The sequence below is a fragment of the Erpetoichthys calabaricus genome, chromosome 3 (assembly GCF_900747795.2).
Source record: "Erpetoichthys calabaricus chromosome 3, fErpCal1.3, whole genome shotgun sequence".
Taxonomy (NCBI): domain Eukaryota; kingdom Metazoa; phylum Chordata; class Cladistia; order Polypteriformes; family Polypteridae; genus Erpetoichthys; species Erpetoichthys calabaricus.
In genome coordinates, this window is record NC_041396.2 from 42,620,174 (window position 1) to 42,646,550 (window position 26,377).

At 39.8% G+C, this 26,377-nt stretch overlaps 1 protein-coding gene across 5 annotated transcripts in view; it reads left to right on the plus strand.

Moving 5' to 3' along the window:
• The window catches only part of srgap2 (SLIT-ROBO Rho GTPase activating protein 2), a 196,114-nt gene extending 173,766 nt beyond the window's left edge, over positions 1–22,348 (plus strand). For 2 of the 5 annotated variants that reach the window (XM_028796685.2, XM_028796686.2), the window contains exons 15-23: positions 333–410; positions 513–647; positions 805–910; positions 1,185–1,409; positions 15,320–15,399; positions 16,466–16,673; positions 17,780–17,932; positions 18,093–18,405; positions 21,038–22,348. In XM_028796685.2, the coding sequence (XP_028652518.2) occupies positions 333–410; positions 513–647; positions 805–910; positions 1,185–1,409; positions 15,320–15,399; positions 16,466–16,673; positions 17,780–17,932; positions 18,093–18,405; positions 21,038–21,469 (1,730 nt within the window). In that variant the 3' untranslated portion in view covers positions 21,470–22,348. The remainder of the gene's footprint in view (positions 1–332; positions 411–512; positions 648–804; positions 911–1,184; positions 1,410–15,319; positions 15,400–16,465; positions 16,674–17,779; positions 17,933–18,092; positions 18,406–21,037) is intronic. The other 3 variants (XM_028796687.2, XM_028796690.2, XM_028796688.2) reach the window with 3 other exon arrangements.
• Positions 22,349–26,377: the final 4,029 nt, after the last annotated feature.

Here is a 26,377-nt window from a genome sequence, read left to right on the forward strand (position 1 = left end):
CTTAGTGGTTAACAAAGAAAGCATTGTTGCCTTAACTCTTTTGGCTAGAAGGGGGAGTTAGCCTGACTTCTGGGATGACTGGCATTTGGCAACATAGAAGCACTGTAGAACAAATGAGCTGCCCAGGTTCTTCCCCTTTCAGGATGCAAGCATTAATCACAGTTGACCATATTCACCCATTTTGGGTTTGTTCAGTTAGTGTGGGCAGATCTCCTTTCTTGTCATTTCTGCAGAAATGAAGAGGTGAAGCTAGTAGACTGTGGAGTGTTTAACAAGATGTTGGCAACAAGTTCTCGTCATTTGTTAGTTAATTATTGCTATTTTAATTTTAGGCTTGCAGCACGAGGGTATCTTCAGGGTGTCTGGATCCCAGGTGGAAGTCAATGACATCAAGAATGCTTTTGAGAGAGGTTGGTAGTGTTACAGCTAGATTTACAAACAATGTTTTGTAGATTAAAGATTAACAAAGTTAATTTAAAGATTAAATTAACAAGCTGTTTTGATTACTGCAGGTGAAGACCCTTTGGCTGGTGATCAGAATGACCATGACATGGACTCCATTGCCAGTGTACTTAAGCTGTACTTCCGAGGCCTAGAAAATACACTGTTTCCAAAAGAAATCTTCCATGATCTCATCTCATGTGTGTGTAAGTTCAGTAGTTCCTGTGTTTAGTTTGCCTCAAGATCTTGAGTATGTTGTGCCCTTTGACATGCTATTTGTGATCGATCTATTGATCTATCTATCTATTATATAGTGCCTTTCATATCTATCTAATCTATCATGTCTTTTTGTATGGTCTGCAGCAATGGAGAATCTCCAGGATCGTGCAACAAGCATCCGCAAGGTCCTTCTCTCCTTACCCAAATACACTTTGGTCATCATGAGATACCTGTTTGCCTTTCTCAACCAGTAAGTTTTTGATTTCTCATCAAATATTTTTTTTACTAAAATTGTCAGCTTATGTTTATTTTTGTATGATAATAGCATTAGGGTAACTAAACTGGCTTTACCATTACTGGCTTACATTTTGGAAATTGTTTTCAGTACTACACAGACTATAGATCATCACTTATCAGAGTTTCAGAAGGCTAACTGTAAATAAACCAGGCTTTATAAAGTGTTTCACTAAAAAAAAAAAAAAAATTAAATCCTTTGTTTTACTTGTTCTACTCTTTCCTGACAGCCTGTCCCAGTACAGTGAAGAAAACATGATGGACCCCTACAACTTAGCAATCTGCTTTGGTCCTACACTGATGTCAGTCCCAGAAGGCCATGACCAGGTTACCTGCCAGGCACACGTCAATGAATTAATTAAAACAATAATCATTCACCATGAGACCATTTTCCCAGGTCAAAAGGAGTTGGAAGGGCCAATATATGACCATGGAGGAAGCACAGAGGAATACTGGTAAGGGTACCTGATTGCTGTTAGGTTTTGTGCTTAGTCTTTTGGGCAAATCAACAAATGGCAAGAGCTTCCCCGCTAACCAAAATAATACATCTTTAAAACATATTCATTTGCTCACTTGTTGTTTCAGGTAAACAAGCATATTATTATTTAATCCAAAGAAAATGTATTATAATTAATTATATTAAATATTAGTTTTATAAGATTTATTGCTTAAAAAATACATATAAAAGTGTCTGCTAATTGCATGACCATTCAGTGTATAAAAATATAAAGAGTACCTTTCAGCATGCCCTGCATCCTGCTCTAAAATAATAATTTTCAGTCATTTTTTATATTTAACAATATCTTAGCACTTAAGTGCCATTAAGGTTCTGTTACTTAACTCTGAAGGTGTGCAGTCACATGCAAATGCTACAGTCTGTCCTTTCCTTTACAGTGGCAACATACAGTGCTATGGGAAATTACTAGGTGCAAAATTTAAAACAAAAAAAAAACTGATGATTTTTGGGCAAATTGGTTTTTGTGTTAAAAGTTGGGAAGTGCCTTTTATTGGAAAATGGTAGATTAGATGAATATAGTATAAACTATATAGATAAATTAAGTAAAACATTCAGACTGTGTCTAATCTTCTCAGACTCCTAACTCATGGATTAGTAAGTCTGGTAGGCCTTTTGTTGATTTTTATTTTCTTCAGATACATTCTCTTTTTGATGTAGAGACAAAAAGGCCTGCGCAGTACTGCAGATGTGCACACGGTAGCTCATTGAATCGCTTACGGTGGCTTCTCTAGAAGTGTACTCTGCTGTCAGTGTACAACTTGCGCTGTCATTAATTCTGGACTGTACACCAACTGTCTTAATATAATGAAAAGATTTTAACGATAATTAGTAATCCAATGCTGGAACATTTTAGGTAAATTCATTGCTCTCCTTGGTGAGCCTTGGTGGTGTCACATCTAGTCAACATCTTACAAAACATCACCACAGTTCACTTTTATCTTCATTAATATCTTAATACCAATGTAGTAAATTGATTAATTTATTTTAGAAGTGTTTGTGAAGTATTTGCAAGCAGTATGAAGTTGGAAATATATAACATTCCTAATCTGAGCCAGATGTCGAAATTCTATCCTTTAGCTGACTCAATGCCATTTAGTTTCTTTACAGCTACTGAAAACTCCAGAAAATTGAGCTATTAATATGCAAATCTGCATGCCTTTCTGTCAGCTCTGATGTTCAAAAACATGTTTCTACATGGCTTATACCATATAAAGCTGTCCTACGCTCCTTTGTTTTCAGACCCATTTAATCCAGATCAGTGCTGTCAGTTTTAGAGCACAAGTACATAAGAAATTTAACCAAACAGCAGCGAGACCCTTAAGTCCATCCCCTACTCATGTAATGAGTTTCAGTAGAGTAAACATGAAAATTCTAAACAAAGTGGGAATAAGTATCACTGAAATGAGGCAGGTGCTTATTTCAGAGTCCCTGTGATGGATATCAGTGGTGCACAGATGGGACGAGTTCTCTGGTTGTCCTCTTATATCCCAAAGAAGTGCATTTTAGGTTGATTTATGACAACCAATTGCCTCGTATGAATGAGTGTGTGTGTGTGAATGTACCCTCTTAAGGAGTAGCTACTGTACCTGAATCGATGAACACTCACCCTATGACTGATTGGCATTCCGCTGAATGGGTAAATCTTCTGCAGTGGTGCACTTCATCAAATCGCAGATAGAAATTGTTTTGTAATAGGAGCAAGATTTAGTTTCATTTACTCCCTGATAATGTGCCATTTTATTTTATTGTGTTTTTCAAAATTCAACACTAGTTGTATGTGCAGAAATGCTGTACACGCATGTTCCTGCCTCCCACGGTCTCTTTATGTTCTAATTCAAAGTCTTGAAGTCTGTCCACTGGAGTAAAACGTGTGAACATTGTCTGCTTCACATTTCATTTTGTTCCAGGTGTTCACCAGTAAGGGCTCGTTTATACTTCACGCTCAGAACGCGTATGCGCACGCATCATGGCTGCCACACGTTCTCAGCGTTCATTTGACGCGTGCTCTTTGAGCTGGTCCTCATAAATTAATGCAACTCGTGCTAAAAGTTGGAATGTGACGTCAGAGTCTCTGTTTACTATCTATATGTGACAGAAAGCCTCTATGCGGATCCTACAGGATCGATGTGCGCGCTTCGATGTTTGATGAATGGTTCGATGTGGTGAAGCAAAATGCCAACATACAGTACAGATGCATTCGTGGTGCTTTTATATTCAAGCATTGCATATTCCCGATCGTAATGACACAATACATTTTAAAAGTCTCACATACCATCTTTTGTGCCGTCTTTTTTTTTTTTTTGCAGCTTCACAACAGCAACATAATGTACAGCGCTGTGTTTGAGCCACAGAGAAAAAAAAAATAAGGACATGGTGAAACCGTGTATTTTGTGATTAAAGTGGAAATTTCGGCTTTAATCTCAATGTCCACTTTAACCTCGTAGTTTATCATTAAAGCAGACCGTCGTAAACGTCATCCCAGTTTTTAATCACTACGAGCTTCTTGGACTTCCTCCTGACCTGACAGCAGCGGCAAACAGCAATAGATCGCCACACTGCGCAAATCAAATGTATGATATTCTGCACATTTAGAATCTTTAGATTTATACTTGATATCACTTTAAAGTATTTCATCATGAAAGTATGTATGTTACATTTTACAGATAAATCGTTAATTTCGTTTAAATAATGAATACTGTTAATAATTACACACATGGGGGTGACACGGTTGTGGAGCGGTAGCACTGCTGTCTCACGGGGAGTCACTTCGCTGGTATTCCCTGCCTGGAGTTTGCATGTTTTCCTGCTGGGTTTCCACAGTTTGCTCCGGTTTCCTTCCAAAGATATGCAGATTTGGGGATTTAGTGCCACTAAAATGACGCTAGTGTATGTGTGTGCTTGTATTCACCTTGCGATTAGCTGATGCCCCATCTAGAGATTGTTTCTGCCTCTTGCCCAATGCTTGCTGGAATGGACACATCCCTGGATTGATGGATTTAATCATTAAACGTCCTTTTCAGCGATATTGCGGTAAGGTGTCATCGGAATTTAATGGGTGTTCCAGGCAACTGACAACACAGAGAAGCCGAACCTGTTCTCACTGTGATAATATCTCGCACTGCCACCTGCTGGATTCTTCCAGATTTACGTAAAGTACACGCACGTGAAGTATAAACCCAGCCTAAGAGTGTACAGTAGTTCCATTAAATTTAATAAACTGAAAAATGATAATGAGCCAAAACTTACTCTGGAGGGTGATTATAAGGACCATGGGACTGCACAGTAAAATGGATAGCGTCCTTCTGTCTCCAGTACTTTCTGCAACTCTGATCCAGTGAGGTAGCATCAGAATGCTGAGGTTAACATGCTGAGCAATAAATCTTATCTTGTGTCTTTATTTAATTTAGTGCATTTTATGTTGACCACTGGTCATGATGGCAAATGTTATTATTATATGCAATTTATTTAATTTGAGCAGGAAATGAGATTCCTCAGAACATCTCATGAAAGGAGCGAAATCTAGCGATAAGTTGATAAAATGTTTTGTTTTGAGTGGTTGTTCCTTTTACTTAACAGTATTTTATAATAGAAGTGCAGTTAGTTTCATTACTGTCATATAACTGGCTACATGTTGATCTTCCCTGTGATGACCTAGGGTTGATTTTGTTATGGCCACCAATGTTACCAGCAAAAATACTGCTAGATTAAGTGGGTTCCAAGAATGGATGAATGTTGCACATTTCTGTAGCTATTTACTAGTATTTTATGTTGGAGATTATTTGATTATAACAGGTCTTAAACTGGGGATTCCCAGAAAGATTATTTATTTACTAGAAGAACTTCTGACTAATTTTTGAAAGAATAGTACCCTCAGTTTTATTTTAAAAGTGTTTCAAGTGACTTGCTTTATTTCTCTGTGTAAAGCTGTGCACGCCACTAAATGCTGAAAGCTAAGCCTCCTTTTGATGAAAATCTGTCAAGGGTACCCAACCACCTCCCCAATATGACCACATTTTCACAATGTGTATACAAGTACAAACCGCGACTTCTTTCCCTCGAAAATCACCATTTTATTAAATCCATCCATCAACTTCTGCAGTCATGTCTGTCATATCTGAGGTCTGTAGCATTAGGTACTAACCCATTTATTAAATCAGCCCTTTGAGATTATTTTGCTGACAATATAAAAAATGTATATAGAGTTTCAGAAGGAAACAATGCATACATTTATCAGATTGCACTGTCTGCTTGAAAGCAATATCATTTCCCAAACGAGGAAAAGGTCTAATCCATTCAAAATAGGCTCCATAATAAAACATAGGTTATGGGGGCCTTGCGTATATAGCAAAGCAATCCAAATTGAATGTGGAGGAAATTTATTTTATCCCTATCTGTTTTAATTTGGTATTCTGTCTACAGTGCCATAAGCTGCATTGTGCTGGGATCAGAGTGGCATTTAAGCAGCCAATTTTGAACAAATGAGCACAGTAAGATATCTGAATGGTTCAGAGGGGAAAAGGGAAACCATGAACAATACCTGTTTTGGGCAAAGTGAATATGTCAATACATTTATTTAGCGGACACGTTTGTTCAAGCCAGCCTACAAATTGTATCAACAATCAGCATAGTTGTTCCGTATTTGTATGACTGCAGGTGAAGTGACGACTTTTGGATCACACAGAAAGTTAGTGGTGGGAACTGAATGTAAATCTGTGGCTTAATGTCCAGAGCAGGTGCTAAGGGAGCTTGAAATAAGAGTTCCTTCAAGTTCCCTTCAGACTCTTAAGTGTCCTTTGGGCATATGACTGTAAATCGTAACACAGTTGCTGTGCAGTTTAATATCCATTTCATTTGAAAAGTGTGCCTCTTTGATGTGCAGGCTTTTGAAAGCCTGCTTTTTTTAATCCCATAACATAGATAGATAGATAGATACTTTATTAATCCCAAGGGGAAATTCACATTCTCCAGCAGCAGCATACTGATACAAAAAACAATATTAAATTAAAGATTGATAATAATGCAGGTAAAAACAGACAATAACTTTGTAAACGATGTGCTCAGAGTATAGAGGTACGTTTTACATTCTCAGACCCTTCATAATTTACCTGTCAGATATTTGTAAGAAGGGTATTGACATACTCTTAGGTTATGTCACCAATGTGAAATGGACCTCAGGTTCTCCAGTTGATTTGTTATAGTCCAGCCTGCAGTAAATAATCTGCACACAACATGCAACCAATTTTCGAGCTAGTAATATGTTCAAGCTTTTGAGCAATTCAAGGCATGTTATTGATACGATTTTGAGTTGGCGAAGTAATTAATTATAGTCTCTGCTATATCTCTGCAACCAGTGTGTCACAGTGGTGAAGCTGTGCTGTGATTCATTACCTGTATGCTGGGTGGCATTATAAATGAGTGGAAAAATCTGATGTGCTCAGCACCCGACTTTCCCTTCATAAATGTGTGACTTGAACAATAGGATATTGCAGGCCAAGTTTTATTATGTGAGCTCTAATTGAAGAATCATATCTTTTTGGAAAATGGTGCTTCAGCTGGGGCGCAAGTGTGTGCCAAAACAAGCCAAAAAAATCACCATTTCTGTAGAATAAAATCTATTAAAGTGATTTTACTCACAATCAGTTTCTGATTATTAAAATCACTGGTTTTATTCTTCCCATTGGCTACTGTGACTGTGGGCCATTTGCATATAAAAGAAGCCCTTTAGTTCTTCTCATGTTATTACGCACAAGATTGAAATACAGTATGTCCAGCAATTGTTTGTCCTCATCCTCCATCACCCAGTGTCCCTTTCTCTTTGCCTCTCCTCTCAGTAGCTATGGGCAATGGCCGCAATAAACAGTAAAAACAAAGAACTGGCTAAAAAAATTAATGCATTACCAGTCAATTAAATTGCTAATAATTAATCTATTCCGCTCTTCTTCATAAATCTGAAAAGAATATTTAAACCTGCACTTTCTAGTAAAGAGTCGTATAATAGCCTGTCACAGCTGGTTTAGACCTAAGGGGAGAACCAGCCCTTTGTTGGCACCCAGTCCGTGGTAATGCACTTGTAAGGGGCCAATGTAGAGTTGTCAGTCCTTTTTGGGATGTGCAAGGACACTAACCCTTAAATAAAGAACAACAGGACCACATGGATGTATAAAATCTATACAAACAGGCTATGTTTTGTTGATTGATAGATAGATAGATAGATAGATAGATAGATAGATAGATAGATAGATACTTTATTAATCCCAAGGGGAAATTCACATACTCCAGCAGCAGCATACTAATACAAAAAACAATATTAAATTAAAGAGTAATAAAAATGCAGGTAAAAACAGACAATAAGTTTGTATAATGTTAACGTTTACCCCCCCGGGTGGAATTGAAGAGTCGCATAGTTTGGGGGAGGAACGATCTCCTCAGTCTGTCAGTGGAGCAGAGCCCAGAGCTGGCCACTACACCACCATGATACAATGGACAGTTAAATTAAAATTCTAAAATATCTCCATGTGATATTCAGCCACTCACTCATCAACAAAAAAAACTATTTCCCATTTACCAAAAAAGCTGAAATTTGACAGGATGGTATATCTGTGGTGGTAGGTATCCGCTAAGAAAGTATATTTCAGTATATCAATATTTAGGAGGGGAAGGAAAACCCACAATAGAAAAAAACTAAATACCCCAAATCCTCAAAAATGCCCTGATGGAAAGTTTGTAAACATTGTAGAAAAAAGAAATTGATATTTGTTCATAATGCTGTAGCGAGTAGAACATTCTAACGCACCGTGTCCCATGTTTCGCTGATTCCTTTCATAAACTTTAAGACTTCAATCATGTCACATTTTATTCTCCATTTGCTTAAAATGTGCTGAACTTTTCAAAAACCACGCAAGTGGCGCAGTGGTAGCACTGCTGTCTCGCAGTAAGGAGATCGTGGGTTCGTGTCCTGGGTCCCCCTTGCATGGAGAGTGCTTTGAGTATACATGTAAAGGTTGTTTTTTTTATTATTATTAAAAAGTTAAACAACCCCAGTCATTTTAAAAGAAATTATTTCAATGGTATTTGTGAATGTGAAATGGACTTTTACTTACTGTTACTAAATAGGCATAATGTACACACCTTTGCTTTAGATTGCACTACTAAATGACTTTCAGATCACTCCATGGGGGCTTCTGGGCTTTGTTCACATCATGATACTTTAGAGCACAGCTTGGTGGAAGTGATGTTCTGTTTTTAAAAATACTGAAAATCTTTTCTAATCAGCTGGAGGCTGTAGTTTCTATCACCTGTAGGCATTTCAAGATTTTCTGTCACCTATCCCTTTAACCCACCTTTCAAATTTAGAACTGTTCACTCGTTTTGTACAGCAAGCTTCCTTACCTAGAAAATTGGTAGCAAATGAGTGATTGAAATCCTGTAGCATGTTGCATTGCATTTGATTAAATTGCATCACTAAGTGTCTTGTGTGGGTGAAACATTTCTTACAATAGGCTCCTCTCCTAAAATGACTGTACATTAATCAAATGACCGTATTTTGTTTTGTTTAACCTGCCCAGTGGGGGCTTGGCAGCCTCATGGCCTTGGAACTGTGATGATGCGGGTTCTACTCCATGCTCCCATACAGTTTCTGGGAGCCCTTGAACCCGACACCGTCAGTAATGTCACCGATGAGTTAGGCAGTGAGGCACAACAATGAAGCAAGGGGATGGTGCAAAAAGTGCAAAGTGCTTTTATTAAAACAACAAACAAAAACAAAGTGTCCAAATAAATAAAGTGCTGTGTCTCTCAAAATCTTCAATAAATAAATACTTCATAAAAATGGGTGAAAGGTGAAGGTTAAAAAAAACACAATAGAAAAAAAAACCAATCCTTTAAAACAATGAGGTTAAAACAATGGCATGAAGCAGTCTCTTTAAAAAATCCAAAGCATGGTGCCATCTTTCTACCTGGCGGCTCCCCTGCTTCTCCCATCGGGCTTCGCAACAGGGGAGTCGCCCCACCTGCAGGTACAGCTGCCTTCCATACTGGTCCGTAAGCCCTTTGATCCCTGGCTACGTCGGACTCCATCCAGACTGAGACTTTGGTTCTTTCCCCAGCGGCCAGGGCGCTCACGCTGGGGCTAAACCAGCCCAAAGCCTCCACGACTGCCGCTACCTTTAGACAGCCAGTCGTCTTCATCGCCGGTCACTCCAGCTGAGTAATCCTTCCTTCAGCCCCACCTATAGTGTCAGCCTGACACTTTCTTGGGGCTCTCCTTCCAGCTGCCTCTGCTCCATCGAGCCTGCTCTCGCTCACTTGCTCACTCTCTCTCACCAGCTATCCTAACCCTGTTTCCTGCCGCCTTCTTCCCTGCAACCTCCATCTTTCTTTTCTTTTTGTTTTCCCCTACTAGCCGCCTCGCGCTTCTGTATATCATGGGGATGTGGATCAGCTGTGGCAATCAGCAGCTCCTGGGAACAATTACGGATGCGGACGACTCCTCACCTGTGCACTTAAGTGAGAATCGAGGTTAACCGCTCCATCCGCACACACATCACACCCCCTCGATTATTTATTTTAAAAAGTGGCCCTTTGACATGAGCTGTGGACCCGCTACACCACAGGAACCCCTGCAGATTTTTGGCCAATCTGGAGTTTTGTTTTGTTTGTTTTTTCTTTCTGTCTTCCTGGCCATCTGACCTTACTTTATTCTTTGTTACTCAGTATTGTCTAATCTTATTTTAGTTTCATATAAACTTTCTTCATCTTGTAAAGCACTTTGAGCAACAACGCAATTTGTATGAAAACGTGTTAAATAAATACATGTTAATGTATTTCTTCAGGTGTACCCCTCTACTTGTTTTTGTTTTACTCTTGTTGTTTTTAAAATTGTTTTCATTACTATCTGAAACTTTTAATAAGACATTTCAAGAAAATGTTCAAAATTAGCTTCCCTTCATTATTCCCTGGGTACCTTCCTTCATTTAACTTGACTGATGTCAAGACCTGGAAAGCTCCTACCTGTAAATTTTTTTTTGTCATTAAATGAAAAACTTCATGATTCCCTTCCCTTTCGGCCACCACTGTTAAGGGCACTGGGGAGGATGCGAATCCAGCGAATGTCGACATTTCAGATTAAACTTTTATTCCTTTTTTATTCTTTTATCTTAAGCTGGGGTGTTTAGGTTGTCGGTATAACACACAAAAATGAGTGCTAGTTTTCTTTGTTTCACCTCTTCTCCTGTCTTTTTGTTCTTGGAGTTTACCATGGGAAGACATTTAACCAAGGCTGAGAAGGCAGTTTGTTTGTATCTGTATATGGCCCTTCATAATTTAACGGCCAATTCCAAGGATAATAGAAAAAAGAAGAAAAATCCTGTCCATGAACTTGGATGTGGGACGGTAATTAATGAAATAATTTGGTACAGCTCTACCTTTATTATCGTTTGCTTTCTCAATAGGAGGTGGTCTCCAACCATTAGATTTGTAAAGGTATCGGCAATATACTAATAACCCAATTGTGCTTCACTCACTCAGAATATGGAACCAATGTAGAAAGCATTTTAAGATGGAGAAGCTTTATCTGTGGCACCTCTGCAAGAGAACCACCTTTTTCAACCCTCGCAAACATATGCAGTTTTTAATATCTGGAAAAAAATTGGGATTAAATAGCTCAGAGATCTTTATATAGACAACATCTTTGCATCCTACAAACAATTACACTCCAAATTTAACTTTCCAGCAACACATTTCTTTCACTATCTTCAATTTAGGAACTTTGTTAAACAGAACCTGCCCGATTTTCCTCATCTTGCACCCTCGTCCGTGCTGGAAAAAATATTGCTCAATTTCAAGGACTTAGACACCATCTCTGCAATATATAAAATTATTTTACAGTCCCTCCCTTTCAAAGATCCAAGAGGACAATGGGAAAAACATCTCTTAATCAATATATCAGAAATGGAGTGGAAAGTAGCAATGCAGAGACTTCACTCGAGCTCCATATGCTCAAAGCATACAATTATTCAACTCAAAATTATATATCAAATAAATCTGTCTCGTTTAAAATGTTTCCAGGGCAAGATCCAACCTGCAAACGCTGCAATCAAGTCCCAGCCTCACTGGGTCACATGTTTTGGGCCTGCACCAAATTAACATCATTCTGGACCAAAATTTTTAAGTGCCTTTCAGACAGCCTTGGTGTCACAATCCCTCCTAATCCATTAACAGCTGTGTTTGGTGTTCCTCCAGATGGGCTTAAAGTGGAGATGGACAAACAAACTGATTGCATTCAATACACTTTTGGCACGCAGACTTATTTTGCTAAAATGGAAGAACCCTAACTCACCTCTTTTAAGTCAGTGGGTAACCCATGTTTTATATTATTTGAAATTGGAAAAAATCAAATATTCAGTTAGAGGATCTGTACACATTTTTTTAAAAACCTGTCAGGATATAATCAATAAAATTTTAGAATAAGCTCTTAAAGCACCAAGGAAGTAATTATCTCCGCATTTCTTTTTCTTCTCCATTCATCTCTACTGGCCTATTAAACTCATCAATTTAGGTATGTTCATAAGCCTTAAGTTTTACCCCGTTGGCCATGCTCTCTCTCTCTGGGGTGGGGTCGACTTGTTTTTCAATCCTATTTTTTGTAAAAATTGATAGATTTGTATGAATGATTACAATAAAATTAATAAAATAAAAAAAATGAATAAATTTCAGTATACCTGACTGTTTAGAGTCTTGGTACAGATAAACAGTTTTATGATGCCAATTCTATAAGAATGGGATTCGATGTTGTGTGAAGTTAATGCTGTTGTTGCTCTGGGTTCAAGTGGAGGATTCTTCTTAAGTCGGAGTGCATTCTTTCTCTTTGTGATGTGGTCCTTTGTTTGTGGAGTGATGTATTTCTGTCAGGTTTTTTGCTGTGTCCTCTTTCTGTCACAAGAGTTTAGATGCTGAAATTCCCTGCTTTAAGTAATGACTGCCACTCGTCTTCTCAGACTGAGCTCAGTCACTGGCAAGTAAATCTCGGATTTCATGTCCACTAAGAGAAGAGATCGTCAGCTTTCATCTCCTCAAAGAGAGAGCGGCTCATCAGCTTTTAGGTTCCAGAGAGAGCTATCAGAGCAAAAAGGGATGAATGCAACTACAGTCACTTTAAAGGAAGGTTGTAACCTCTGGTGATTACGTTTTCTTCCAGTTACAGAATGAGTACCTGCTCATAGGCATACTAGGTTGTCCATCAGAGTTGCCACTCCTTGAATTAGAGCTCTTTGCTTGAACTTGGGAGTCCATTTGCCACCAGCATGACTCAAACAGTCTGCAGAAATATCATTTCAATTCTGATTTACATTTTTGGTATCAGAAAAGTACAGGGCTGACCAAGAATGTTACAAGCTGCAATTAGGCCATTTTTTCAGGAATGCGGGTTGGGGGGTGAAGCTGGATTTTTGCATCCATGTTAAATCTACTGTCTTAACAGGCTTTGTGTGTCACTAAAAGAATAGGCAATGCTCATTTTGTCCTACAGGACTCATCACAATGACACAACAGTGTCCAGTGCAACAGCGATTCCTCATTTCTCATCTCCAGCTCTATGCTAATTATCAGCAGATACATTCAGAAGACATTTTTCTTTGGCGGATGCAGTCTCATGAGAAGTACGTAACTGCGTAGTGTGATGGCTTTACATGTAGTGCACTTTTTAGAGCTGGCACTCAGGCGGATTAAGTGACTTGCTCAGGATCACACCATGATTCAATGGTGGTGACTGAAGCAACTTTATGATGTTTTACAGCCCAATGGGTTTAATCACCCGACCCCATTGGCTTCTGTTTAGAGTGAAGCTGCCAGATCATTGTTGTTTAACTAGAGAAGTAAACTTGTTTGGGAATGAACGGCATCAACATTAGCTACAAATATAGGAGATACATTTAATCTCTGAGAATTCATCTTCTACCCCATTATTCCAGAGCTCAGTTTTAGACTTTGTGTGTCAGATGTTTCAGTTGTTTCTGTATCTCCTCTTTTTTGACTCAACACCATCATCTGGTGGTGGTCAATTGCAGTACGGTCTTAGATCTTTTCAGTTTTTATTTCACCTCTGGAGACTTCATTGCCCTACATTAAACTTAATTTTTCCTCTTTTTGCTACATGAAGTAATTCAAGGGATGTTAGTTGGCTCGATTTTACAGCTTATGCCTAAGGTCTCCTTGCTATCGGCTCCTGCTACTGTTCATGGATTATGGACTAAATTTTTTGGCTCCTATGTGTTCCTATGTTTCGTCTGCTCACTGGCTCAGATTAGTTTAATTTATTGTTATACAGATTTTATTGGTACAAACGGCTTCAGAGTTCTTGCATATGTTTACAAATTTAAAATTAACAGAAAGTCCAAAAAAATAAGGGTTTACAACACCACAAACAGACATCCATCCATCCATTTTCCAACCCGCTGAATCCAAACACAGGGTCACGGGGGTCTGCTGGAGCCAATCCCAGCCAACACAGGGCACAAGGCAGGAACCAATCTTGGGCAGGGTGCCAACCCACCGCAGGACACACACAAACACACCCACACACCAAGCACACACACTAGGGCTAATTTAGAATCGCCAATCCACCTAACCTGCATGTCTTTGGACTGTGGGAGGAAACCTACGCAGACACGGGGAGAACATGCAAACTCCACGCAGGGAGGACCCGGGAAGCGAACCCAGGTCCCCAGGTGTCCCAACTGCGAGGCAACAGCGCTACCCACTGCGCCACTGTGCCGCCCACAAACAGACAGCAAATAACTAAAAGAAATAGGGTTAGAAAATAAAATAGACCATTAAATATAAAATAACTGAAATGGATATCACCACCTAAATCAGAAATTTTCTGCATGTGCTAAAGTTCATCTCCTGACCTGAAGCCCCTGTGGTTTTATAGTTTCTGTGATAGCCGTCTGAGCCCATCTTCATTTTAATAGCACCATATAGGAGGAAACTGAACTGAAATGAAAATAGGAACACATTGGAGCCAGAAATTAAATTTCAGATCTCATTGTGCACCACTAAGGAGTGTGTCTAGGAATGTGAATGGCTCGAACAATTCCAGGAAAAGAACTGCTGCTTGTGATTTGGTATAACGTCCCACTTTAAATGATAACTTAATTTAATTGTCTGAAGACTATTTCACTTTGTACAGTTAACTGTTGTGTGTGTAGCGTGATTTTAGTTGTTCATTGTCTGAGTCTTCCTTTTGCCTGTCTTCTGTTTGAACTGGGTAGGACATATTATCCATTAAAATCCCTTTTTGCTTCTGTGTGCACCTTTTTAGTGAAGTGATGTTTCTTAACAGGATTATGTGGTTGGGATTAACATGAGCCCGGCTGAGGTAGTTTGGTTGTCACTTAGGTGACTTAAATGAGTGATGGACCTAGAGTGAGATCCAGGGCATGCTGAACTACAGAATTTAGATTTTTAAAAGCTAAAATGTAACAAAGACGTTAACACCTCTGATTTAGTGCTCAGAGCCACTATTACGAGGGACGTTCAAAATGTTCCCACACTTTTATATCTTTGTCAGAAATGGTGAAGGCGGGAGGAGTGGTAATTGGGCATTAAAATGGTACAATGCTGGGGAAATTGCATCACAAACGAAGGTGACTTTGTAGAAAAGTGATTTGTTTTTGAAATTCTTAAAAAATAGAGTTAAAAAGTATGGAAACTTTGTGAATGTCCCTCGTGTTAGGTGGCACACCGTGGTAATTGACATAAATTAGAGGACATTAAAGAACATTTTGGGGAGTAAAATATCGTTTCTGAATGCATTTTTGTGATTTTTTTTGTCCCCCTCCTGCTATACAGTGACAGCCCACATGGTGAACCCTCCCTTGTAGAAGATTCTTCACAGGATGTCGTCGTTGAGCCTCATAACAGTGAAGATGGTACGTGCCATTTCAGCCTTTAGGGGAGTGGGTGAATCTCGGCTGTCAGCTGTGAAATGATTTGGTTACCATGTTTAGTTAAACGTTTTCAGGAGAGTCAGTGATGATGGTCCTGCATACACTTAAATCTCGCTGGCAGTGTGGTCTTGTGGCGGAGGTGTTGAATTTGAAAAGCATAAATGCTGAATTCTGAAAGCTCACAGAGTGGTCCTGCTATAAAATCATGTAATAGTTTCATACTTGTGTGTGATTATTTTTAATAACAGTAGATAGATAGATAGATAGATAGATAGATAGATAGATAGATAGATAGATACTTTATTAATCCCAGGGGGAAATTCACATACTCCAGCAGCAAAAAAAAAAAAAAAAATATTAAATTAAAGAGTAATAAAAAATGCAGGTAAAAAAACAGACAATAACTTGAATAATGTTCAACGTTTACCCCCTCTGGTGGAATTGAAGAGTCGCATAGTTTGGGGGAGGAATGATCTTCTCAGTCTGTCAGTGGAGCAGGACAGTGACAGCAGTCTGTCACTGAAACTGCTCCTCTGTCTGGAGATGACACTGTTTAATGGATGTAGTGGATTCTCCATAATTGATAGGAGCCTGCTGAGTGCCCGTTGCTCTGCTACGGATGTCAAACCGTCCAGCTCTATGCCAACAATAGAGCCTGCCTTCCTCACCAGTTTGTCCAGGCGTGAGGCATCCTTCTTCTTAATGCTGCCTCCCCAGCACAGTATGGTTACTTTGGGGAAAAAAAATCTGTAACATACTGTATGAGCAAATTAAAGTAACCCAAGCTTGATGAAAACAAATTTTAAAGTCAAGTTTTTGACAGGTTCCCATTGTGTTCCTTGCATGTTGTCTGTCCAGTGACTTTGAGACACTCAGCCTTAGTGTTTTTTATTTATTCTCATTTGGGCTCCCCTACTTTCTCTTACGTCTTGTTTTACACGTATTTTACACTTCTTTCAAAGAGCTGGTATAGGCCCTACAGCATGTGTGTGTCTCTTTCTTTCCGGGAGGGGGGTACAAAAACTAAACTATCTGCCTCTTTCTCCAGCTAATCCAGGGTCCTTGCTCATTTCAGAGTTGGATCCCATCGAAGCCATTGCAAAGTTTGACTATTCAGGTCGCACTGGCCGTGAGCTTTCCTTCAAGAAAGGAGCTTCATTGCTACTGTACCATCGGGCATCTGATGATTGGTGGGAAGGACGTCACAATGGTGTAGATGGCTTGGTGCCACACCAGTACATTGTGGTGCAAGACACGTAAGTATTTTTTAAGGCTATGCGCAAGTGCTCTTCTTCTAAAGAATCAGAGGTGTAACTCTTAGGCTGTAAACCATGCACTGGCTTTTTTTTTTTTTTGTTCTTTATTTCACCTTATACAATTTCTTGTATTAGGAATTTGTTAGTTTTCGCATACCCCTTGGGGTCAGAGCGCAGGGTCAGTCATTGTTCAGCGCCCCTGGAGCAATATTACAGGTTAAGGGCCTTGCTCAAGGGCCCAGTAGAGTAGGATCTCTTTTGGCAGTGACGGGGATTCGAACTGGGAACCTTCTGGATACCGGCGCAGATCCGTAGCCTCATGTGTGATAATATCTAAATAAAGTAGAAGTCAAGTTTCTACCCCAGGAATCTACTAAAAGAATGCATTTTGTACAACATTTACTGTGTAGATGAGGTACAGGCCGTCCTCTTTGACAAACTGAGGCCGTGCAAGTTTCCTAAGCTAGATATTATTTTTATCATTTGTGTTATTCAGGGGTTTTAAGAGACAACAAAATGAGCAAGTTTTAAAACTTACTTGTCCCAGTCCCAGTAGGAAGCTTATTTTACCAGTGCCCTTCTTATTCTGGACCCTTAGTTTTAGAATACTACACACCCTAAAGAAACTGACTCTATTCTATTGAAGGGGACATGATATGTCTCGATGAGTAAGTCATTTCTAACCATTTATAGACATCTTGGATAATGTGTATTCTAAATAAAATACAAGTTCAAAGTGGTGAATAACCTTAGAGTGTGCTTTGTCTGTTTGTGATACTTTTTTTCATGAAAGAAACCCTTGTCTATACAAAGCAGTTTCACATATTAGAAACCAAACTCATTATGGTAAAACCCGGAAGAGAGGATGCTTATTGAAAAAGAAAATTAAAAGGTTTCTTCCTGCCTTGTGAGAGGAAATACTGTATATACCTGGGGTTCTAAAAGGACTAAAAACAGCAATGTGTGTCTTGTTATGAAGCTTGGAGAAATCTTTTTCCAGCAGCAATATTCAGTCACCCAAAAATTAATTTGTGTTTTTGTTCAAAGCACCCGTTCACTCTCAGAATTGATGATTCCTGTAACTTTTTTATCTTCTTTATCATTAGGGAAGAGAGCAGCACTGAGAGAGGAAGTCCAAAAGCTGAGGTGGATGCTGCCTCTGACGCAACTCCTCCTGAGGAGAAGGTTTCCACGAGGGGAAGTATCAGCTCTCCAACAGGGGGGCATGTGGCGGACATTTACTTGGCCAATCTGAACAAGTAAGAAAAAAAGTCTACACTTACAGGTTGAAGTGTCACTGGGTATTGTAACACAAAATGGGGGAAAGAATGAGTCACATCTACCAGTGTCATTGGCAAAGACTGTAGTCTTCCCTTATGTGTTTGTCTAAGTTACTTCATCTGTATCTTTTTGTTGCAGGCAAAGGAAGAAGTCTGAATCAGGGAGCATTCGTAGGACATTTCGAACCAGCGAGAGTGATGGTCTGCCAGGGGCTTCAGCTAGTCCCAGGGCCACCTCAATGCCAATATGCAGCCTTCCTAGAGAGTCGTCGGAGAAGCGGCCAGTTAGTGCTCATGGAGGACTCAATTCCATTACCCGGCACTCTTCTCTGAAAACTAAAGTAGAAAGCCCACAGTTCAGAAAATCAGCCACTGCAGGGCGTTCTAAGAGCTTCAGTAACCACAGACCCCTGGATCCTGAAGTCATTGTGCAGGTAGAGCACAGTTCAAAGGTGTGCATTTCACAGTTTTTTTAAATATACCTGGCCGCTTCCTGGCTTCTGCTGTGCACTAGATGAGGGGGTGAAATGCCTTTGCTGGGTGCGCTTCTACCCACATTTCAGGCTTCAGGGAGGACCAACAGTACCTCCCATCCATCCATTATCAAACCCGCTATATCCTAACTACAGGGTCACTGCAGCCAATCCCAGCCAACACAGGGTGCAAGGCAGGGAACAAACCCCAGGCAGGGTGCCAGCCCACCGCAGGGCACGTGCACACACACACACACACACACACACACACACCAAGCACACACTACTGACAATTTAGGATCGCCAATGCACCTAACCTGCATGTCTTTGGACTGTGGGAGGAAACCCACACAGACACGGGGAGAACATGCAAACTCCATGCAGGGAGGACCCGGGAAGTGAACCTGGGTCTCCAAACTGCGAGGCAACAGCGCTACCACTGTGCCATCCCTCCTACAGTACCTGTACCAGTAAATATAAATAATCAGCTTCCATAAAATCCTAGTAGCCTGGCTGCTGCTCAAGGAATTCCCATTTGCTGATCTGCAAAGCTTTCTTCCAGTAAATCTATCTAGCTTTTTTTTTACAGTGTATATCTTTTGCCTTCATGCCTGTTTTGCATTTTTGGAAGGTATGGCATTACTACAATTGCTTGTAGATTCTTTTGGTTTACTAAATTAAACCCTGTCTGGAGTAATAAGTGGGAGCTACAACTCTGTATCTATGAAAATGATTGTGATAGTTGAAAGTTGGCATATGTGGGCCCCAGGTATTGTGCTTTTCTTCCTATATCCCAATAAAATTAACAGGTGACTCAAAGTTGATTTTTTTTCAGTGACTGTGCCATGCAAAGAACTGGCACCACATCCAGTTTTGCACCCAATGCTGCCAAGATAGGCACCAACTCCCTATAACCTTGAACTGGATAAGCAACTTACAAAATTGATAGACGCTTAACAGCCAATTATTTCTGTTATTGTTGTCTACCTTTTCTTTCTGATGATCTGTATTTATATCGCATTTTTAATAGCATGACCCCAGTGCTCGTTTTATTTATCTACAAACCTATTTTTATCGGTCCATTCACAGCTGTTCTTTCTGTCTGTTGATTGTCTCCCTTTTATATCTCCTCCATCTATTCATTTCTGAACCCACTTATTACCCACTTTGCGAAAAATGATTCACAAAATAATTAAAAACCTTACAGGACAGAGGAATAAAAAATAAACACTGAATATCAATCAGCCATTACTCTGAAAGTCCATGTGTTTTACAAATGAACTCTGAAATGAACCATTTTGTAAATGCTTTTTTTTTTCTTACATAGGATTGTGGGAATGCAGAGCTTATTGCAGCGGCTCATTCTGGGACAGGGACATTTGAAGTTTTTATTATCAGAGTGTGGGATGTGGTGCTTGGAGCCTCTTTATAAATTAAAAACTGGTGTGGTTCTTGTACCATTCACTGCGATACATCATGATGCCTACTTGACGTACAGAGAATTCTTTTTTTTTTTTTTTCTACAGTTTTTGTAGTCCCCTGTCTTCATCATAAACCACTGCTTTTCTTCCAGTTAATCGTGCCCCTCAGTGAACAGAATTCATTGGATACTACCATATTATTTCATTACAAACTGTTACGTCCTCTCCAAAATAACTGGGCCTTAAGGAGCTCTCTCTCTGTCTTTGTATAGGAACACATAGACATTTGTAAAAAGCAACCTATTGTTTTCCATTATAGTGTCAGCGGAGCCTTTCCTGGCAGCACTGAACGCAGGACGTGAATCAATTCCAAATGAGATTTCATTCCATTACAGGACATACTGTATGTTCCTTCACACCAAACCAATTCAGAGTCACCATTTAACCTAATATGCATGTTATTAAAAGTGGGAGGAAACTACTAGGAGACAGTGAAGGAATAAAATACAAACACCATATAATAGATATATGTAGACAGTGTGAAATATTCCACCCAAAAAATATGCTTTTTATGTTACTTTCCCCATGTAGTGAATTGTGTTTTCATTCAAAAAAAGAGAAAGTTTTTGATAGAAAAGAAGTGTATGGTGAGCAATACGACAAGCCATAACAAAATGTCCATGAAAAACATCTCCTACGTGTGAAGACATCCAGTCAGATACTCACAGCATCCATACACTTTTTTACACTTTCTTTTTTTTTTTTTACACGTATTTTTACTAAAATGTTAAATAAGTCACTTTCGGAAAAAGTTCTCATTTACACTTTGGTTTGTCAGAATATTCTGACTGTTAACTATATTGTCAGCTGGACCTAATTCTTCCTAAACTTTCCAGATTTTAGACTTCTGGCATTTTTTGATTTTTCTAAGAGATGAAAAATTTATCAGTGGTGTAAATTCAACCGGCCCCCACTTATCGTACAGCCTATCGCCTCATCACGTAAGATGTCATGCCACTGTTTCTTTTCAACTGTCTGGCTTTCCACTGCATATGATCTTTTACTGTAGATCCTTACTCTTTAATATTTGCACAAACTTGATTTCCTTAAGAGCAGAGTCCACAAATGTCTTTGATTTCTGACCTTAGTTTTTACTCATCTCTCTTATCTGCTGCTTCTTCCCTCTCCAGGACATTGAGGCCACCATGAACTCCGCACTGAATGAGTTACGGGAGCTGGAGAGGCAGAGCACTGTGAAGCACGCCCCAGATGTAGTGCTGGACACACTTGAGACCATGAAGGTCTCAGCCGCTGCACTGGCACCCACCTCAGAACCCTCCAGCCCTTTGCACTCCTGCCTCATGAAGGAGACGGAATCTTTGCACCCGCTGCAGCGCAGCTCCAGCTCTGCCAGTGACATGCCCAGCACGTTCCGCCCTATCAAGACTGCTGCTAAGGCTGTGGCTCCTAGCCGAGAGGTTAGGCCCCCTGCCACACGACCCAAGCCTGTGATCTTCCCCAAGACTAACTCGGGCAGCCCAGCTGTGGGCTCTCCTACCTCATCCATGCCTCCTACCCCACCACCTCCTCCGCCACCCTCTGACAAATCGTGCCCTGTATGAGGCAGCAGCATGTGGAAATGTTGAAGTAGCCGTGAAGTGGAGGGGGGAAAACGTACTTCCCAGGCCTGTTAGCAGCTTTTGAAGCCTGCACAACTCGACTGGAGGATTACATTTAACGACAGAGTGACCAACTGTAGCTTACTGAGCAGATGCGTTGACAGCAGGGGGAATTTACCTTTTATTTTTTTTGTTCAACAGCAATAGTCATTCTGCAATATCTTTTGTGGGGAAAACAGCAAATATGATTCATGTCTTTTCTGATTGTTGTCCTTCACTGTCACCATATGCTGCACAAAACTCTCCGTACAGCATTGCCCCATCTACTCAGTCAGATCTTTCCACTAGGCTTGGACCAGAATGGATCAGACTTGAACCAAAACTGTATTAGGGAAAGGGGAAGAATTTGAGGGGGCATCCATAAAGCGACTGACTGTGGAAAACTGACCCAGAAGAACGAGGTCACCTGAGAAGGAAGAGCTGTAACCTTACGGCCTAGTGGACACAAATGTGACAGGATCAGGCAATGCTGCCTGCTCTCAGGAAATGTACCATCTCTCTGGTGGTGAGGGTCTGTTGGTGGGTTGGGGGGGGGGGGTCACTGTTTGATGGTGTTGTGTGTATGTGGATTTTTTTTTTCTTTCTAAAACAAGAAGAGTAGTATGGTGGATGAAAATAGGTGCGTGTGCACGCTCACACCTTTGTGTGCCAAATTCTAGCCACTTCCCCATGCCGATAGCATTTACGATGAGGGAGCACCCGGGTTCTTCCAAGAAAGCTTTCAGGCTGCTTCTGTGAGGAAATCTCCGAGTGAACTGCACTGGACACGTGTTACTTGGTTTAGAGCCTCGATTTAATTTTGCTAAACTGATTTTACTGGAACTGGTTTAAAACAAACAAAAAAAAAAAGGCTGTGGAACTGGGGGCCACTGGTGTTTCATTCCAAGTGTCTTGAAGGCGACATGACTTTTTATGTTTTTACGTAAGAAGAGTCTGTAATAATAAAAAATTGTATATTTTCCCCAATTACTGCTAATTTTACTGCTGATAACTGGAAAAAAAATTTACTGTATATTACTGTGATGGAAAGGCAGCCTGTGGTCATATAAGCTGGGGCTCCAGCATTCAGCCTGGGCGTCTTTCAGGGTGCATGTGAGGCGGCACGTAGGCAGTGCGTTTAATGGATTGTGAAAAGGAATTAAACAGATAGAGAAACAAACTCGCATATACACAGGGTACTGCTGAAAGCCAAATTTGGTGGTTATTTTTTTTTTATTTTATGTTATTTTATTGTGTGATGAGGGACTGGGAGGAAAAAGGCATGTGGCACTCACCACCGTAGAATTTATCCATTTCAAACACTCCCCATTATTCTTACTGGTCACTGCACAATATAAGGAGTTACCAAAGCAGGGAAAAGAGAGTGAAATGCATTTATGACAAACTGGCAACACGGGCACCTTATTGGTTAAGAATCAGGGGTGTGACCTTCGACCTGCACTCTTACTAATCAGTCCCAGTCTCTCTCTCGTGAATATGTATGTGTATATAAGTGTGTGTGTGTGTGTGCCTGTACACCTTCACACACACATCATTTTTTTCTTTTTTAAATAAGAGGACTTTTAGCTCGGTCCCTTTTGTATTGGAGCATTTTTACCTTTTTTTTTTTTTTTTTTTTTTTTTTAAGTATGTATTTCTGCTCAGTTCTCCCATTAAGTTGTGTAGCTCAGCAAAATGTTTATTTTTTTCCAGCTCAGAGAATCCGTTTCACTCCCCAGATCCTCCTGTGATATTTTGCACTAAAAGGGGGTTTTCAGCAGCATAGACTCCATTAGCGAGAGGCTGTTGCTGATGCAGTTGAGTGCAAGCTTGTGTGTGCAGCTCTGTCTGCAAACTAATGTTCCTGTGGATTGAAATATTTCCAGTTGATTTTCGATTTTTGAGTAAACACCACTTCCTGCTTTTAAGAATCCTTCAACTGAGACGCCAGCTGTTGCCCCAGTGGGAAATAACACTTGGCTTTACCAGTTGCAGTGCTGTGCTGGTAGTTTGCATAGTAAACTCTGTAACTAGAAGGTGCCTGGAGGCCTGTTTGCATCTCCATAAACCTGGAACTCAACACTGAGGTCCTTGTGGTTATCCCTGAACTAATTCAGTTAATGAGTGTTGCCATTACAATCTATCCGATTATCCAAAACAGGAAAACGTTTATAACAATTGTTTTTGTTTATACAGTAGTTGTGGTGGTAGAAATGTTCTGTTCTGTCCTTGTCTTCAGCACACAGTCTGCACCTTCACAACCAAAGGTAAGAACTGTCCACCTCTTTCTGATATTCTCATTAACAACGAGTGCCCAAACACTCTTCTTGGGTGATGTCCCCAGTCGGGTTTTCACTTAGTTAGCTTATGATATTCCCTGCAATCCGACTTTACTAGAGATGACCGTTTTTAAAATATGAAATAAGCAAACTCTTCACTGTGAATTTTTATGGCTTCCTTCTCAGTTTAAGCCTTTTTGACTCTCCAGATGGTGTTTGAGGTGGGCTCCCATAATGCACTTGAAAAAAGAAAGTGTGCTTGTGAACTGGTTGAGTGGATTTTTTTTTTTTTTTTTTATAATTAGTATAACCATTGGAAAAAGACTGTAAAGTCAAATATATTTATAGCTATTCATTCAGACATCTATATATAAACCTGTGTTCATGTTCTTTGTATATACAATGGTGTATATTGCAGGGGCAAGATTTTTTTTTGGCAACAGTATTGTACAGCATTAGCAATAGCAATAGTCTTCTAAATATATGTGCAGTTCTTGTAGTTAAACTTTTTTTTTTAATAAACATTGCTTGCTATAGAGCTCTTTCCGTTTTCCCCAAATTATTTCGTACAGCAATTCTTCATGTTTAACTATTCCTTTAACACCTGTACCTACTCTTCTTAAATCTTTCTTAACTCCAAATTATTTTTTAACTCCAATATCCATTAAAATGTTTGTTCATCTCCTGTTCCACACTCCAAATTCTTGTGTAATTATCTTTAAGCCAAGTTTTTAGTGAACTGATGTTAAACTATTTTAACTCCACGTGTTCTCGTGCTGTTTTGTCCTGAACGCCCCTCTTGTTATGCACAATGACTGTTTGGTACTGAAATAGCTTTACAGTGGCTTCGTGGGTCTGAATGTATGTGTGTTTAAGAGTGGAGCCTAAATATGTAGTGGAATACACAACTCAAAGGCCAGTTTTCAAATACAGAAATCACTCAGTCCTTCCATGTACAGTCATATGAAAAGGTTTGGGAGCCCCTCTCAGCCGGCATAATAATTTACTCTACTTTCAACAAAAAAAGATAACAGTGGTATGTCTTTCATTTCCTAGGAACATCTGAGTACTGAGGTGTTTTCTGAACAAAGATATTTAGTGAAGCAGTATTTAGTTGTATGAAATTAAATCAAATGTGAAAAACTGGCTGTGTAAAAATGTGGGTCCCCTTGTAATTTTGCTGATTTGAGTGCATGTAACTGCTCAATACTGATTACTTGCAACACCAAATTGGTTGGATTAGCTCGTGAAGCCTTGAACTTCATAGACAGGTGTGTCCAATCATGAGAAAAGGTATTTAAGGTGGTTAATTGCAAATTGTGCTTCCCTTTGACTCTCCTCTGAAGAGTGACAGCATGGGATCCTCAAAGCAACTCTCAAAAGATCTGAAAACAAAGATTGTTCAGTGTCATGGTTTAGGGGAAGGCTACAAAAAGCTATCTCAGAGGTTTAAACTGTCAGTGTCAACTGTAAACAATCTAATCAGGAAACGGAAGGCCACAGGCACAGTTGCTGTTAAACCCAGCAGGTCTGGCAGGCCAAGAAAAATACAGGAGTGTCATATGCGCAGGATTGTGAGAATGGTTACAGACAACCCACAGATCACCTCCAAAGACCTGCAAGAACATCTTGCTGCAGATGGTGCGTCTGTACATCGTTCTACAATTCAGCGGAATTTGCACAAAGAACATCTGTATGGCAGGGTGATGAGAAAGACGCCATCTCTGCACTTAAGCCACAAACAGTCGCTTGTTGTATGCCAATGCTCATTTAGACAAGCCAGATTCATTTTGAAACAAAGTGCTTTGGCCTGATAAGACAAAAATTGAGTTATTTGGTCATAACAAAAAGTGCTTTGCATGGTACTTACTGTCGAATTTGGTGGAGGTTCCATCATGCTGTGTGGCTAGTTCAGGGACTGGGGCTGCTGTTAAAGCCGAGGGTCGGATGAATTCAACCCAATATCAACAAATTCTTCAGGATAATGTTCAAGCATCAGTCACAAAGTTGAAGACAATGACCCAAAACACAGTTCGAAATCTACAAAGGCATTCATGCAGAGGGAGAAGTACAATGTTCTGCAATGCCCGTCACAAGTCCCCTGACTTGAATATCATTGAAAATCTATGGGATGAATTGAAGCAGGCTGTCCATGCTCAGCGGCCATCAAATTTAACTGAACTGGAGAGATTTTGTATGGAAGAATCCAGACACTCATCAAAGGCTATAGGAGGCGTCTAGAGGCTGTTATATTTGCAAAAGGAGGCTCAATTAAGTATTGATGTAATATCTCTGTTGGGGTGCCCAAATTTATGCACCTGTCTAATTTTGTTATGATGCATATTGCATATTTTCTGTTGATCCAATAAACTTAATGTCACTGCTGAAATCCTACTGTTTCCATAAGGCATGTCATATATTAAAAGGAAGTTGCTACTTTGAAAGCTCAGCCAATGATAAACAAAAATCCAAAGAAGTTCCCAGACTTTTTCATATGACTGTGTATATATAGCAATGTGGGAAGTCATGGAAAAAAATCCAGCTTTAAAAAGAAAAGTCAGATCTCTAACATAAAAATACTGCCAGAAAGTAA